This window comes from Mastigoproctus giganteus, chromosome 12, assembly GCF_048544385.1.
Source record: "Mastigoproctus giganteus isolate SK-2022 chromosome 12, ASM4854438v1, whole genome shotgun sequence".
Classification (NCBI taxonomy): Eukaryota; Metazoa; Arthropoda; class Arachnida; order Uropygi; family Thelyphonidae; genus Mastigoproctus; species Mastigoproctus giganteus.
The window spans coordinates 153,211,760-153,230,117 of record NC_143586.1 but is presented as its reverse complement, the minus strand read 5'-3'; the positions used below and the strand labels follow the sequence as shown (position 1 = coordinate 153,230,117).

At 37.6% G+C, this 18,358-nt stretch overlaps 1 protein-coding gene across 2 annotated transcripts in view; it reads right to left on the bottom strand.

The window, feature by feature from the left end:
• Positions 1–7,264: 7,264 nt before the first annotated feature.
• The window catches only part of LOC150077520 (ETS homologous factor-like), a 280,365-nt gene continuing 269,271 nt past the window's right edge, over positions 7,265–18,358 (bottom strand). For both annotated transcript variants that reach the window (XM_090386799.1, XM_090386800.1), the window contains exons 7-9: positions 17,418–17,501; positions 15,395–15,590; positions 7,265–8,083 (exon numbers count right to left, since the gene is read on the bottom strand). In XM_090386799.1, the coding sequence (XP_090242925.1) occupies positions 7,972–8,083; positions 15,395–15,590; positions 17,418–17,501 (392 nt within the window). In that variant the 3' untranslated portion in view covers positions 7,265–7,971. The remainder of the gene's footprint in view (positions 8,084–15,394; positions 15,591–17,417; positions 17,502–18,358) is intronic.

The following is an 18,358-nucleotide window of genomic DNA, read 5'->3' as shown; positions in this document are numbered from 1 at the left end:
GGAACCATCTAGTATATACCTGTCAACACTATGAGGACCTCCGCAGCATCCTGTTTACTCGTATACAAGATAACCAACCCTCAAGGAAATGAACACTTATTCATCATAGAAAAAAACTACTACTATGAGTTTACTAAGTTTGCACAGGCCCTCTTCACAAGACGGAGCACCTTATTGCCAACACAAAAGAGGAACAACCCAAACATCTGATCCTTACCTAACTGGCCAACCGATCTTAACCTGGATAAGATCAACTGGCGTACGGGCCACCTGATTCCTCAGTGGCAACTTACACGCAGCTCTCTCTCTTTCTGTGTTTTATTTATCGTCCTTCCCGGGTTCCCCTTTCAACTGATGGCGCTCATTGCTCCATTGACAACCTGGAGGATACCTTCGCCTACATCCTCCATATTTCTGTCTATACCCTCCTTTCTTGCGTACACTCTGTACTTCCCCGACTCGACCTTTTTTTTGTCTCCGTCCAGGAAGCTCTGGCGACCTTGGCGGAGACAAGCCAGAGAATAATGGGCAGACTGGCTACCTCCTAGTAGTGTGTGCGGGCAACGTGGAGTCCCACTAGGGGCCCTGCGGCCAAATGCCAGGACACACAACAGAACGTAACACAATATGTCATATAGAACACACAACACTTTTCTGGCATTTACAGTAGTACTGTATTCCTTCACAGCGAACATATGGCGCAGATGTGGGAAACCACAGGTGGCGCCTGACCCCAATACTATGCACACTATGTATCGGGAAGGATGTCAAACTGTGGCAGATCTGAATGACAGCATTAGACGTCATGTGCTGGCTATTCCAGTTGACCTGTTACGTTCTGCTGTAGAAAATGCTGTTCTTCGAATGGAAACTGTTGTTGACCAAAATGGAGGGCACATTGAACAATTGTAGCGCTGTTCAAGTGATTTGTATTGCCACAGCGCCATATAGTGACACATTTTGTAACTAATTTTTTTTTCCAATAAATGGCGAGCGCATTCTTTATTGTACCTGTTATCCAAATTTCTCTTCAGTACGAGCCTTAGAACTCGCTCCAGAGTCCTCTACATAGGGATACTTTAATTTTAACAACTCCGTGTATATATATATATTCCTTCCCATAAACACATTAACCTTACCCTGTATCATTTCTCGAAAGAATCAACGATCTTGCGATTTTAGAATTATCTCAAACAGCTGGTCGATAAGCAGTAAGTTTCTTCGGGTGTCATTAATCTTAACCGAGTTGAAATGTTACACAAAAAACTGTTACCAGACAGGTGTGATGAGCTCCTTGAATATTTATTACCTAACAAGAGCATGCCGACGTGCTCTAACACTTCCAAATAGCTGTTAGTCGATCTAGAAAGCAACCTTGATCATAGGGCATGTGACCAGACCACTGATGCCAAGTCGTTACAGCACCTAATGCGATAATGGCTCTAAAGGACGCTACTGGAACAGGTGCGAAAATGATGAACTGCTCGTAGTAGCTGTTACTAGAAGGAATTACTTGCTGCACTGTATGGATCCTAAAGTAAACTGACTATGGGTACTGATTTTATTACAACAATAGCTTAACTTTACAAGCTTCACGTGAGAAATTAGACTGGAACTTGTATTATCTTGAAACGCAACAGTTTTTGGTTCATCCTCCCTTTTAGAATCTTGTATTTGCTGCGTGTGTAGATATTTTTGGAATTTTTTTTTTATTGCAGCCTGGAATGCTTGATAATATATCAAAGCCGGAAAGCAAAAAAAATAAATAAATAAAAATAAATAAATAAAAATAAAAATAAATAAATAAAAATAAAATAAAATAAAACCCTACCATTCAGCGTATTTTAAGATATTAATGAGCCTTCTGAGTGCTAACGAACTTAGAGCAAATATCATTGTACTGTTTTTCCTTTGTATCATTACGGAGAAAATTTTAATTTCTCCTCCAGAACCTTTCCGCCTAACTTAACGTCCAATATAAAGTGTCTTTGATGAACTGAGTTTGGATTCATTGTTCTAATTGTTCTATTATAACTGCTCAGGTTTACGTGACTAGTTCGTGAAACCTAACACCATTCACTTGGATGAAATAATGCACGAACAGGACGTAGGAGAGCGCATATTACAGCCACGCTCGTGTACCCATTCTATATTTAGCTGTAGTCTCGCCCTTCTGGTTGTTATTTATCGGGAAGGATTAGTAATGCAGTTCGATGACCAGCTACACGCACGATTTGTCACTCGGTCACTGCCGAATGATTCGACAAGGTGCGAGAAACACGTAAGATTGAGAACTCATATCACGAAACAGCCGAGCGAGTCACAATCTATGCGCACGCATCTCGGTCCGTGAATGAATTGCTTCTTCTTTCATCTTCGTAATAAGTCATTTGATAATAAGAAGAGCAGCAGCGCTTCTTATTATCGAATGACTTATTACGCTTACGTGGCTCATGTTGGAATGCTTTAATACAGATGAAAAACGGAACTTGTGTGTGCTAGTTTGATCGTTTTCAGGATGTGACATTTCATATTTTCACTCCATCTATTCGCACAGGAGTTATTTTAAGTGCAAACAGAACTGTTAATAATCAGCCAAAAATTCTATGCAAAGGTTTTGCTATATTTATCAATGTTTTGGATGGTTTTAGAAACTGCCTTCATTAAAACTGCAGTTTTAGGAACATTTTCATTGTCTTATTAGGTAGGTAGATAACTCTCCGTCCTTCGGTGAAAAGATGGCGAAGAAAAGCGTGTAACTTGTGAAGGATAATAAATGCCAAGAAAATTTATCTTTAACCTGAAAAGTGTTTTATTTTTCTCGAACTGATTATAGTTGAAATCACTTGGGAATTTACTGTTATTGTCGAAAGAGGGGGAGGGTGGAGGGGAACCTGGTCAATGGTATTCATTCCTTTTTTTTTTTTTTTTTTTTTCAACGGGCTACTCTTTCTAGATCGAATAACTGGATTGATTGGTATCTTCTTTATGACAGCCAATGGTTAGCTGAAAGTTCGTACTCCACATTTGTGAAGAAGTGTAGGCTTACGCTTAGGGCTCCTAATATTTGGGAGCCACAAAAAGTTGAAATATACAACCAAATACGCAAACTTTTTAAGTTGAGTTCTCCCAGAATTCCACAACTCATCTAAACGCGTTACTGGCTGTAATCTGCTACTTCAGAACGTTACCACGAGGCTAAGGCCAACACTTCGTTACAAAAGAACTGGATGCAAAAAATAATTTTGATATCATATATTTAGATTTCAGGAAAGCTTTTGACGCTGTTGCGTATGGAAGACTATTGTACCAATTGGAGCAGAATGGTATTAAGGGTAAGTTGCTACAATGGATAAAATGATGGTTGAGTGGGAGAAGACAGAGGGTGGTAATTAATGGGTGCTGCTCTTCGTGGACTAATGTTATTAGTGGCTTAGTGGAGTCCCACAGGGTTCGGTGTTGGGACCACTGTTGTTTTGTATATTTATCAATGACTGATGAAGGTATATCAGGCTTAGTGTCGAAGTTTGCAGATTATACAACGGTTGGCAGGGTTGTTAATGACAGTAATGGCAGTGTGCTACTGCAACAGGATCTAGAAATTTTGGGCAGATGGGCTAAGATGTGGCAACTGAAGTTTAACCTTGACAAATGCAAAGTACTGCAAATGGGTAGAAGTATTACCAGAGAAACGTACCAACTGTGTGGTACTACAGTTAAGGTGGTAGAAAATGAAAAAGAGCTGGGAGTAATTGTGCAGTCAGATATGAAGTTTTCTGAGCAATGCAGACAGGCTGCCAGGGCAGGTCATGGGGTTTTGTCAATGATATATAGAAATTTTGCTAGCAGGGAGGAGGAGGAGATTGTCCCTCTGTATAAGGCAATGGTCAGGCCGCGCCTTGTGTACTGCGTACAGGTCTGGAGGCCTGATTTTAGGAAGGATGTAGATTTGCTTGAGCGTGTACAGAGAAGGGCAACAAGATTGGTGAGGGGAATGAAGGGATCCTCTTACCAAGAGAGGCTTAAGTTCTGTAAATTGCAGTGGCTGGAGACTAGGCACCTGCGCGGTGATCTGATTGAGGTGTATAAGGCCTTGAATGGGTTGAGGGCATCCTTCTGATGGCATCCTTCCACTTGTTCTGATTACGAACCTAAGGGGGCATAAATTCAAATTAAGAAAAGACAGATGTAGAATAGATGTGCGGAAATTTTCCTTTAGCCAGCGGGTGGTTAATTGCTGGAACAAACTTCCATCTGTCGTTGTGGAAGTTGATAGGTTGAATAAATTTAATGAGGAACTGGACAGGCATTTGGAGGGAATGGTGTGATTTTTTTTTTTTTTTTTTTTTTTGGCTGATGCTGCATAAGCTCATACACTTGCTTTCTTTTCTTACATCACATGCCACTACTGCTACGTCCAGATCTGAAAATCACTGTTTTAGATCGGTGGTTCTCAAATTTGAAATGTTGGTCACTGCATTTTGATGAAGACTTAAAATCCATGATGATTACTAAACACTGCATTTTGATGCAATTTAAAATCCGGTTTATTCAGCGAAATGCGATCGAAGCTGATTTAGTTGATTCTCTAGCTGCAGTTATGGGATTTTCTTCGATTTTTAACGCTCATGCAAACAACCTGTCCTTACAAAAGCTATGAAATTAACTCTAGAGAAGGCCTTTGCAGAATGTGTGCAAAAAGTCTGCCGAAACTAGGTATACTTTAATTTATTACTTTTTTTAATGTCTTAAAAGATGCATTTCCCTTGATAATTCCATTTTTCTAAGAAATTTTTATACAAATATCTCCAATGTGTTTTTTTTTTTTTTTTTACTATACTAGAATTATCGAGCCATTCACAGGTTGGCATTCTGCCATCAACCTATCATCTTGCTGTTTGCTCTTAACGCATTGCCATAACGTGTAAATAAAGAAATAGCTTTCACAGAAATTGAACGGCCGCCCATTTTGTATTTACATTATAAATATCAATAGTGCAATTACAAGTTTATATTTATATCAGCCGTGGCACTGATGAAGAAACAAGATTTGTACATTTTGCCTTTCGCTATGCAATCTCATTGTCCACGAGAGATATCATCACGAAGTTCGCTTTCAATATTTTGTGGACTTATTAATCGTCATAGAAGTTACTAAAATGTATTTTCCTTCATTTTACAAATTGAATTAGCGAGTACTCTGCTGGAAGGTATAAGTAAAGGTGACCCTTATGTATTTCAGTTATGTAGGATGCAGTCTATCCACGAATAGTCCTATTTCTCTGCTGGTGTGTGTGCGTGAGAGAGAGAAAGAGAGAGGGAGAGAGATTTTCATATAGAAAAAAGATAGTTGAATATTTTTTGTTTTATAATGAAATTACACTGAAGTATACAAATATATACGAACTCTTTATTTGTATAATGTTAATGCGTATACACCATGAAGTACCATACATTTGGAATGTTCAAGTTTATGTACAAAACATAATATAAAAATACAAGAAAATTCACTGGACATTTTAGAGTGTGTCGATGACAACCACCTGCCATGCATTCTAAAAGTTTGCATAGTAATTTTTTGTCACTCTCAAATTTCCAGTAATTATAAAATATAACAGATATTTATTATATAAATTGCTCTTCTAAAATATAAAAATCTCTGGATCCATACATTTTTTTACAAGCAATAATGTTGAATCCCACTTGGTTGTCGTATATTTATTATATAACTCTAATATTTCACATAGAAAATCTCTCTAAAAACAGTCACAAAAAAGTATACAAGTCTTGGAAATATAATTTTAGCGGATAACACCGCTGCTTTATATAATTACATTAATATAATCTGACTTTAATCTATTAAAAATATACATTTTGTACGAATAAATCAACATTTAAAAGTGAACAACAATATATCTTCGCGAAACAATTCATACGTAGTAACATTTACACTGTCACGCATGCATTGTTACAAATTCGGATTAAGCAGTACACGAGAATACCAAAGTTGTCGTGTTTATTATTATTTATTTTTTTTTTTTCAATATGTAAATTTTTCTCTAAAAATTCTTGCTATTCTTTTTCGATTAAAACTTCGTATTTCAATTTCAGAGGTACATCCTTACCTCGATATCCTTTGTAATGCTTATCCGTAACACTATTTCAACTTTGTGCTACTATTTATCAATATTTTGTGAACACCAATAATTCCAGAAGGTTTACAAATCTAATGTGTCTGATTATAGGAATGCTGTAAACCTTTGGAAAGCATAAAGCCGAAGAGATAAAAAAAAATAAAAATAATAATAACAATATTGAGTATTGTGTTTAATATATTTACAAAAGTCACCATCATCAAAAGGCAGTAATATGGCTAAATACTGAACTTGCAACTCTTCTTTGATAACTCTGAGTCGGGTTTGTGTTGATTACTGCTGAAATTGAAATCGAAAGATTTTTTAGATGTCTGATGAGGGGCGGAATTTGGAGAGCAGTTGTTTCCAGTATTGATTTAATAAATCCCATCGGAAATTAGAATTATGACCGACAAAACTACGGGATCTAGTGAGATCACAGAAATCTATGGACGGAATAGTAACTAAAGGACTGAAAGCGGTTTTTTTTGGTTCAAGGGACATATATTTCGTGTAGTGTGCGTGTTTGCTTTGTCAGAGATATAGAGGAGCTATATTGCTGAAACGACAAGAGATACTTCTGCGATTACTAAATTCTGTTCATATGATGGAAGTAATAAATCCACCTGTGACTAATAAATGAAAAATAATTTGTTATTTAAGGCTCTATTGTGGGCACAGTATAACTTCAGTGAAACGCTTACGTCTAACTCTTGTTAATTTTTTGTTGAGCGCAGCATTGATCTCAACAAAACAAGGCGCTGATGCCTAATTTCGTATTTTTAACTTTAGTTGAAACTCCAGAAGGGATGGATTTCCCTGCTCTTTAATAGCCAAATTAAATCATGCTATCAGGACCCTCCTTCCCCAAACTCTTCAAATTCTAACGCGGTGACAAATCTGGCTGCACATAATGGATTTGCCACTGTTAAACTGAAACGTGTTTTTGATTGAAATACAGCGAAAAAAGTTCGATATTGGGATTGACTAGACTGTAATTAATACTGAAAGGAACTTTACGTATTAATCACGTCTGTTCGCTAGCGGAGTTCTTCCCTTCCAACCTTATCGAATTCTTAAAGGTCATGGTAGGGTCAAATTCATATTAGAAATATTTAACATAAAGTTATATCCTTTTTTATTTTCATTTTTAAACTCTACTTTCCCTCACGAAATTTTTAACATTGTACATAGCATTCATTATTCGATATATGTGCGAGTAAATGAACTCAGCAAAGCCTTACTTTAACAGTTGCTGAAAATGTCTTTCGTCTTTTATGTATCGATAGACTATATTTTGGGGTTTTGTTACTGTTTCACTTTTTTAAAATCTGGCTACTTGAAAATAGTACATTATATTACTGCCTTTCGGTTAATAAAACTGTACAGAAACTCTCACACACATTCATTTGTAATAATTTCATCTATCGCTGTGCCTGTCGCCGTGACATGTCCATTACGTCATTGAATAATGTACAGGGGAGGGGGAAAACAATCAGAGCTAAGAATGGAAATGGACGTAACACAGTATTGTAGCAGTCACATGATTTTCGCACGCACTCACGTAGCATTACGACGGAGTTAATACGTCTATGAAAAGTGAAACGAATGGAAGCATGCGGCTATACTATAAACAAAGATGTTCATGGCACGTCACGTGACGTGGCTTTTTCTTTTTTTTTTTTTCCCTACCCTTCTTTTCAAAGCGCAATTACGACAGATGAACATTAGCATACTTTAGAATGTCGGTAACTAGTGTCTTAAAGATGACTTGTAGGTTTATAAAATCACTCAATAAAACAAGGGAAGAGAAAGCGATGAGATAATCTGGCCACGTTTACATTGGCGGGGGATGAAGGATTGGTCTCCAGCCAGTTGCATTCGGCCCAAACTTGTACACCAGTCTTCTGCCAAATACAGGTAAAAGAACTTGGCTCTTGTAATAATATCTGCGAGAAAAAGGATAAAGTAAAAATTAATTCGGTGGTTTCACAACTTTTTTTTTTATATCGGTTTAAATGAGATTAAAAATTCTATAAATACTGCAATCTTTTATTTTTTTATTTTTCACAAAGTGCTCAGAAGACCACTTTGTGAAATCTTTTCGAAGTTTTAGTAAATTTAGTGAATATGTCACTGGCATAGATTAATTAAAAAAAATATATAGAAAACTGAGGAATATTTCAACACATTTCGCTTTAACTAGTATGTTAACAGTGGTACAATTTTGTTTTTTCGTCATATGTATGCTTTCTGTGTACATCTTAACCATCTCTTAAATTCAACCAGTTAGGGTTAGCAGTTGCTTAAGACGTACACTATACAGTAACGACATGCAAACTAGTATGGATGAGTATCATCCACTTGACCGTTGTAAAGAAAATATGCTTTTTCCAGGCCCTATCGTCTGGATTAACTTGGAAATGATCCATTAATAAAGGCGTATTGCTGAAGTACGCTGGTGTTCAAAGAAAGCGCATCACCTAGGAATTTCACATTTCTAACCCTTTTTCGCGATGGTATGTTACATTAATGACTAGCATCACAAATAGAAATATAAACAAAAGATATTTATTAATAGTTAAGGCAAAGCTAAGTAATATTTGACAGGTGCTCTCAAAATATTCCAAAATGAGCATTTGCAACCTTTATGTCGTTTTTTTGTAAACACGACAATTATGGCTGAAATGTTATCAGAAGCCCTCAATTTGCTTCAGTTTATCATTTTAAATGGAAAACAAAATGAAAAGTTCACCAGTGCAAACTAATATTTAGTCGAACCGTCTCTGGTCCTGATGACAGAAGCACACCGTCGAGGCATTGACAAGATCAATTTCTGTGCATAATCAACTGATAGTTCATGGTTCCAAACACGAATTATGGCTTCCTGAAGTTCACGAAGGGTCTTTGGTTTCTTTCTGGCAACTGCAGATTGCACACGATATCAACAATTCTCTATAGGATTCAGGTCCGGGCTGTTTCCTGGCCAGCTAACAGTTGTAATGTACCGTTCTTCCAACCATTTTTTCACCTCGAACAAATGTAAACACATTACTGTCGAACCTCTAATGCAGAAATGAAGCTAAAGTAACAACAGAAGTGCCTACTTACACTTTTCGGCTCCCCGATGACAAGTAGCAGAGTCATCCTGAAAGATGCAGGTACTCAGCAGGTTGAAATGGTTGGCAACAATTTGCCTTCCAATATAGCCAGGTATCCATTGCATTTACGGAACCTTTTATAAGCTGCAGGTGATACGAAATGCACCCCCATATCATTTGGCTGGTAGGGAATTTCACTGTAGGCAACATACAGCCTGGATGGTATTATTCACCACGTCTACGGTGAATCGTTTGTCTCCCATCAGAAGCCATGTAGGTTGAATTTCTTCTCATCCGAGAAAATAACTGACTTCCACTGCTAGGGGATCCATTGACATGCTCCTTACACCAAATTAACCTTTTTAATTTTTTGTGTGAGGAGGGGCTTCTTCTTAGGACGACGGGCTACAAGTCCGTTTTTGAAGAGGCATCTTCTGACTGTTACTGCACTTCCTACCACTCCTGTATATTCTTCCCGTTCTCTTTTCAGCTCGTACAAAGAAGCTTTACTGTTTTTAAGGCATAAGCGCATCAAAACGCGGTCCTGTTTTGGCGTAGAGACTCGTTTGCCGCGTCCGCTCCTTTTTTCCTATCAGCAGAACCAGTATTCTTGAGTTTGGAAAGAAATCTACTCACTGTCGACTGATTACAAGACACTCTATAAGCAATATGACGGGAAGAACATCCTTTCTCACGTAAAGCAGCAATAGCACTCTTTCTTCGTGGCGTCAACTGCATGTAACTCGCCATCCTGACACAAGCAAGGAATGACTGCAACTCTTGCAAAGCGTGCTTATATAGCTGACAGCAACAGCTGATGCAATTTTACGTCATCACCCACGCATATCAATCTTATCTGATGTAATCTGTAAGAAATATTGCCATATACGTACGTTAGTCCGACGACAATTACAATTTTAAGGGGTGATGCACTTTCTTTGAACACCAGTGTATATAGTATAAAATTATTAAAATATTGATATTAACGGCCGCCAAGCGTGCGCTCATTACATTAAGTGTATTATGTCTATAGAACGATTACAATTTTAAGGGGTGCTGCACTTTCTTTGAACACCAGTGTATGCCTCTTCAACGTGATATACCAGAATCTACGGCTTGATGATTCATCAGTAGGCTGGAAACTAGTAAAACACAACGGGATGTGTTGCGAAATGTCGCCAGTAGACATGGGAACAGTATGAAGAAAGCGAAATCAAGGCAGATGCGCCACTACAAATTCTCCCACAAGATTTTCGAATCTCTCACCCCAGCAGCTGTAACAACTAAAATAATCATACCTTTTCATAACTATTTCAAATTTCCTAAATCTTTGTCGTTGATTCAAGAGCTTCGACCGCAATCTTCACCAAGGAACGACTGCTATTTGAATGAATGATAAATCACAGCCGGCGAGCTTTTACCACAGGAAGAGGCATATCACCTCAGGCTATGGAAAATCGCCTTCGTCAAGACAGTTTTATATCCGTTGATCAGTGATTTGCATTCCATTGACCTCAATAAAGATCAAGAAGTGTTCTCTTCATGGATGAGGCCCGGTTCGTTTTTCCCATTTTTTTTTATCCTAGTCTTTCTATGTGGCAAGTAACTGTTGGAGATTGTTGGGTATAATCCATTGGGTCTTTAAATATATATATATATATATATATATATATATATATATATATATATATATATATATATATATAGAATTACGAAGTATCCCATAAGTACTCTCGAGGAGGATACAAATATAACTTGGGTCAGTAATCTTAATCGGAGTCTTACCAGAGATTTCCTCACACCCACAAAAGCAGTTTCCCTGAACCCTTAAAATCTCCTCAGTGGAGATTTTAAGGGTTCAGGGAAACGGAGAGGCGTAAAGACCTTTGTACATCTCCTATTCAAGTGAATTCCATCCTTATAAAATAAATCCATTCTATTAACTAGGACAGGCAAAGGTGAGAAAAGCTTTTCTAGAGTCCCTCAAGTTTCGAATTAAATCACGATGTTTTCATCATATAGCCCCCTCCTACATAGCTGGAAAGAATGGCCGACAGTAACATTTTGACCTATCTCGCTACATATTTTCCACATGACTTTATATTTCTTGATTAAATTACCACGGGATTCAGTTTTGTTTTGTCGTTGGTTCCCACAAGTATAATTATGCGACCTTCAGTTCCCTTAAGAACTGAAATCTGGTTAATAAAAAACATCATAAATTTTAGCATTCGACAGACATAACACACCTTGGTTCTGTTCTATCTTTCTCGATTGCAGAATACACACAATTCAGTGTTCACTGAGTGAACACTGAATTGTGACTACCTACCTAATACCGTGGTTGGGCCACTATTCTCACAGATAACACCGCTGTTCGCCTAGGCATTGATTCGTATATGTGTGAATAAGTGTGTAGAATCTGTAACCTTACTGCCTGCAAGTCTTTCCACTTTGTTGCAATATATGACGGTTGTGTCATTTCTTCATTTCTCGTACCAAAACATCCCACAGGTGTTCAATTGATGGGTGATATCTTCACTATGTTCTCCTATCTCGTGCAAGCCCCGAGTGGTGCGGGCCCCATGACACTGCGCATTATCGTCTTGGAGGATCCCGTTTTTGTCCGGGAAATAAATGCAACATGGTAGGGTGTACATGGTCTCCTAAGAGCTGCCTGTAGACCTCACCACTGAAATGTTGGTCCATACGCATCAAGGGTCCTAGTTCTTGCCAGCAAAACATACCCCTATATTAAGCAACCACCACCTACCTGGTCGATGAGCGCCATATACGATGGGTCCATGGACTCGTGTTTCTATCGCCACACACGAAGGTGTCCGTTCGGCGTGTTGCACTAGGTATTTGTACTCATCCGACCAGCATACTCCATTCCACTCCTCCACTGTTGTTGACACCACAACATTCGCCGTTGACGATGATCAGCGGTGAGGAGAGGTTGTCTGTTGGATCGTCTGGTGTGCGGCGCATCGTCATTTGGGACATTGTTCTTGCATTCCCCATATTGTACTGCGATGTCAACTGTCGCACAGTGATCTGCCGTTGAGCCCGAAGAATACACTGCATCCTTCGCTCACTACGAACATCCATCGTGCGTAATCCTCTACAGTTATGTCAGCGGATAGTAATTTGACCGGTTCGATACCATTCTTTATACACCTTAACAATAGTGGGCCGTGAGCAACCGATAAGATATGTCGTTTCCGGTATGGAAGTGCCCGACGCACGCGCTCCCACAATCATGACTTTTTGAAACTCCATGATATCTCCACTACATCCTATTGCTGCTATTTATCACTTTGAATTGCACGACGAGATGAACAGTACCACTGCCCTAGCGTAAGAAGCTGTTCGGCTTTTTATACTGCGAGCTATATGACATAGTTCATTACGGAAGGAGTGTCATAATTCAGTGATCATTGAGTGTATATTCCCAGTTTTCCTAACAAATGGAATCTGCCACTAACATTGCCTCACTTGGAACCAAAGCACTCTCCATTTGGTAATCCATTGCTGATGCCCGATAATTCTAGAGAGCGTCCGTTAACTAAGTAACAGGGCAGCCACTCGCTGTTTCAGAGTCTTAATCTCGATCAATAGTAAGCCAAATTTTCACTTAAGATCGTCGCATTCCCTACACCCTGTGCACAGTAATCTGTCACCTTCAGCTTGCGACAGTTCGGTTTATATGTGACACTTTGTGTCGCCGAACATATAAACAGACAATAAACTCAAAGGTGAGTCACCAATGGCAATTCTCCCAAGGGTAGCGCTGTTCCGAGACATTATGTTTGAGCAGGTGGCAAGTGGTTATAACTACTGGCCTCCCCACACTGGGTGGAAATGGTTAAAGTTTGAATCTCTGACGGTATTCAAACCCGGGCTTTTTGGGCTTCTTTTTACTCCGTGCTTGAATTAGTCGGTCACGAGTGGATAGCAAGGTTGGGTTTTTTTCCGTCCAGTAAAACGGCAAATCAACTAGAGAACAGAAGCAGTTTATGGACATAATACACATGGACAGATGAGTATGTTCTCGGGTGATCTTAACATGGCAGTTTTCTTTTTTTTCGAGACATTCCTGTTTCTAGTTAAGACCTAGACAATATAATGAAATCACAAAAACTATCGTATTATCAATGCCCTCGTGGGTAGCACAGTTGGTAGACTTGCCGTCCTCCCCACACCGGGTGGAAAGACCTGAGCTCGAGTTCTGTCGATAACGAGAGGAATTTTTGTAGGCCTTTATCACAGCGTGGCTGAGTTAGTCGGTCTCAAGCGAGGATAGCATGGTTTTTCGTCCACAAGCAGAAAATCGACCACAGACCACACGCCATTTACAGACAGTATATACGGAGCAATATGGCATTAGTGGCTAATGGTCCTAAAACCCATTAGCAGCAGCAGTATTATCAATGAAACATTGTTTGTAATACTTATAATAACATTTAATGAAGCGTTATAATAACTCTTAAATGTCTTACATTATGATATCCTTCTGCACAATTTTGTATTGGACGATTAAAAAATGTTCTAGCTTTCAATATATTGGAATCACCCACTCCTGGTTGTAAGGTGGTACTAATTACCCTGATTTAACAGTTTCATTTATCATCAAATTACTACAAAAAAAAGCAATTACGAAATATTCAGTGTTGTGCTGTGCGTGCTGTTCATGTTCAGCCAAATATGCTATCGCTCTTGTTGTTTAATTTGATATTTTAACACAGTGGCTTTTTATGTTATGTATTGTATATTTTAGTTGAGAGAAATTTGTACTTCAGCTCATTTCATTAATCCGAACTCAGTTCATTAATACGAATATTCCTGGTGATTATGATATATTCAGCAATTCGCCCTGTTTTCTCTTAGGAAATTCATTTGTTGCGACAGGTCATTTAGCTGATGTTTCTTTCTCTTGCCTGGTCTATAGTCTATCTTCCTGTTAGTATTGGCGTTGACTTTGGGGGAAATTTGACAAAACTGCCATTTGAAATTCAGTCATTTTATGTGGTGGTTTCAAATGGAGCCAGTAAGGATATCTCTTTCCCCTATATTAGCAATTTTTTTGCGTCGTATCTCTTATTTACAACTAGTTACGATAACATTCAATCATGCGAAGTTCCAGGATGGAAAAAAGGAAAATGGAGAGCGAGTGCCAAAAGTTTCAAAATCGCTTGCCGGTAGACTACTTCTTTCGAGACATGAATGCTGAGGCTGTATGTATGTATAATTTGTTAACAGGCAGTTTCTGTTCTCAAAATGTAATTTTAAGAGATAAAACTATTGTTTTGGGTGCAAAATCTGAAGAAAAGTCCTACTCATTCCACTTTCTATGTGTGTGAGAGAAATGTGCAAGGAGAAATCAGAGGAAAACTTGGACGTCGAAAAATTTCCTAAATTATCCACGTTTTTCATGCTGAATTTCAGTTACGATTTCAAAATTTTTTCGAACTTGAAAAAAATTCAAATGGAAGTTCTCGAATTTCAGTGTGATTATCAACTGAAAAGCAAATTCTCTGATCTACCTCTGTTGAATTCTATAAAGACGGGCCTGGCTAAGGGTCGTTTTCAATCCCTTCTTCGCCATACGCAAACGATTGCTATTTTTTTTTTTTTTTTTTTTGCAGTAACATATATTTTTTAAAAGGCCTTCTCCACATTAAAACATTGGTTCTCCACAAAGATTTGAAGAGAAGCACAATTACTGATACCGATCTACGAGATATTGATAGAGTGACATCTTCGAGGCTAGAATCAGACATTTACAAAGTAATGCAAAGCATTAACTCCATATTTCTCATTAACATTGTTTCCAAAAAATATTCTTTGATATTCTCCCCTTTCCATTGATTGATAATTTCAAGTGGTGGTTCAGATCCCGTTAACAATGTTTCTGTTCATGCTGTCCTCAAGCTTAAAACGTTCTCAGCATCTCACCTCTGGTATATAAAAGAGCATTTCATACGTGCTTGAAAATACGTTATGCTGATAGTTGGGGATAATTTAAGCAATGTAATTATTAGCAAAGATATGTAAATAAACAGTTCCTTTCTATAACTACCATGTTGCTCTGACTTTCCCCACAACTTTAGTGTACCATTCCTTAAATTTATAACACCTCGGTAGTTCCACACTTACCTCATCGCCCGACTAAGTTTTTCGTAAGTCATTCTTGGATTCTGCTTCCTGTCTCCCCACATCCGAGCAACTTTGTCGGACTGTACGAATTTGAAGATACCATCTTCCCTTCGCTCCCAACGAATTAAACTGGGATTAGTAGCAGGATTCAAGAGAAGATCTCGGATGAACTCCCATAATTTTCCAGTTCCCTTTGCTGAAAATAAAAAAAAAAAACAATTATTTGCTTGCTGATAGGACAATTATATTGGAGATTTTCCGAATGAAATTTTTATCTCAAAGTGTATTAAGATGCATTAATTCATTCTTTGCAATACAACGGTTAATTACTGCAACCTACGCATTATGTTGGGGCAGAAGAGAGACACCTAGTGGTAGATTGGGGAGGAGGGGGAATGGCGGAAAAATTGCCCAGAGAAGCGTGTCAATCCTTCTGACAGCATAAATATTTCAATAACTGAATCCATTATTATTTATTAGTTGTAGTTAATCGATGAGTTAGTTAAAAATTCATTCACCGTTTCGATTAGATTTTTTTTTTTCTCGGCCTTAGCAAGGCAAGAAGCAAGGAAGGGAAGGGGGTCGAACGGTGAGCAGTGGATTTTTTGCTCTTAGCCCGAAGAGTTGGCTGGTTGACAACCATCAATTACTGACACCTGCTTTGCGATTAACATAGAAATCAATTTTGTCTGGTTTCGCTGTCCGGCTCACCTTTCTTTGTAAGATGCGCCTCGGTAGTTCAGGGTAAAACGTACAATTATCCGAAGAAACTATTTCAGTCAAAGGCTTCTGTGAAAGGCGCATAAAAAAGTTTTATATGGTTCACTTACCACACATGTCTTGGTATGTGTGTAGGTTGAGGGGAAAATGGAGGGGGAACAAGCTTTCTTTTACCGAGAGGCGACTTACAAGATGCTATTGTTTTTGTACGGAGCGTTGCTCTGTTGGTATTTTGATATCAAAGCTTGAACACAAAAAACAATTAAATTACTTTTGCAATAATGATTTGTGATACAGTTTAAAAAAATTAACCTGGGCTAATTTCAGATGGCCCAGAATGCCAGAATTATTTTAAGTTATACGCAGCAGGCCTGCGATGGTTTTATTGTCTTAAATTATTTTATTTGTTGTGCAGATTTTTCACGAAACGTGATGTTTACTGATACATTAGTCAGTCATTGTCAGCGAAATTCGGTTATATTTCATGGTGCTTTAAATGTTTAAAACCACTGGTTAATCCACTGATTTTTCAAGAACAGTTGACGGGAGAGTTTGATTAATCGGGAAACGTCCTGTTACTTCCACTTCCCATGAAAATGAGCTTGGTAAACAGTTCATAAAACGTTAGACGTAGATGAAGTACCTACGTTGAAAATTTCTGCTCTTTCAGAAGCAAAACCTAAAGAAGGAATGCGATCCGAAGATAAGGAAGTTACTTCCGATAAACAGATGGAAAGAACAATGAAGGCTGTTTGAAAAAGAAGCATGGTTTGCCTTTTAAGGCAATCCATAAGGCTCCTTTTTTCAACTTTTTCAATGTTGTATCCTTTTTAAACGAACAAAGACTCAAAATTATCAGCACATTTCCAGCAGCATGCTCAGTAAATTCAAAGGTTTATGTTGTAATGTGAACTTAAAACGAGGGGGAACGGTTTCATCAAGATGTGAATAAAATGGAGAGGAGATATGAGGGAAGGTGGAAAATCAGTATGATGACTGATTACCTTTTGGATATTAATACGTAAACGGAGTAATACATAAAAGCAAAGCAACAAAAAGGAACATAATAATAATAATAATAATAATAAAACAGAATAAAATAGTGTATATGTCACAAAAAATTAGGATGAAAGATTAAATATTCATTTCACATTATATTCTTCTTTTGTAATTTTTTTGTATTATGCCAGAAATATTTTAATTAAAAAATAATTATTATGCTTGTTAAACGCATAATAATTATTTTTTTATTATGATACAAAATGTTACCGACTGATAGAAATCAGAATCCTTATTTAATTACCTTGTTTATTTCTTGACTTGCCATCTTTTTTGGGGGGGCGTCCTCTTCTTCCTACTTTTTTCACATATGGAAGAACTGTAGGTTCTGCAAATAAATATACATCTTTGTTTACTGTGCTGATCACAATAAGAGTTTAAAGTCAATGCAGATTTTACTTTCTGAATGTTGTGTTACATTACATTATGTTCTTAATGTTGCATTATATTATGTTATGTTTTCTATCTTTTATATAACTCCGTTGTAAGCCTCTAGCAACTCTCCGAGAAGGGTATTACGTGCATTTACCTTTAGTGCATAATAAATAAATTCATTAATTTCATATTGTTTACTTTTTTTTTTTTTCATCTAGTATCCGTACGTTATGCGCAAAATCAAGATGTAACCGTGGGGGTTATAATCCCACCATATAAGGCAAATATAAGACCACACTTGGAATGATGTAATAAAATAAGAAACCACACCTAAAAAAAAAGACATCGAATTATTTGAAAGGATAAAAGATGAGAAATGCGCTTGAAATCTGCAAAAAGGCATCCTTATGAGGAAAGGCTTCGAATGTTTGGCTAGAGAGCTTGGCAACCAGCCACCTTAGAGGAGACTTGATTGAGGGCTATATGTCTCTGAGAAGGGATAGCAAAATGAATGAAACGAAATATTCACTGTTATAAATGATTCAGAACTAGAGGCCATAAAATAAAATTACAGGGAAAGAGATTAAGACTGGATTATAGGAAGTTTTCTTTTAGCCAGCGTGTTGTTAATTACTAGAATTAGTTACCCTGCAGAGGTAGTTGAAGTCGAGAGCCCTGGGGAAATTCATCGGTTACCTACATGAAGAAGGAAACATGTAGGTTGTTTATTTTTATGTATATTTAATTTTTGTTATTCGTTTTTATTTCGTTATTTGATTTCATTTATTATTATTTTACTTTTTGGACAAT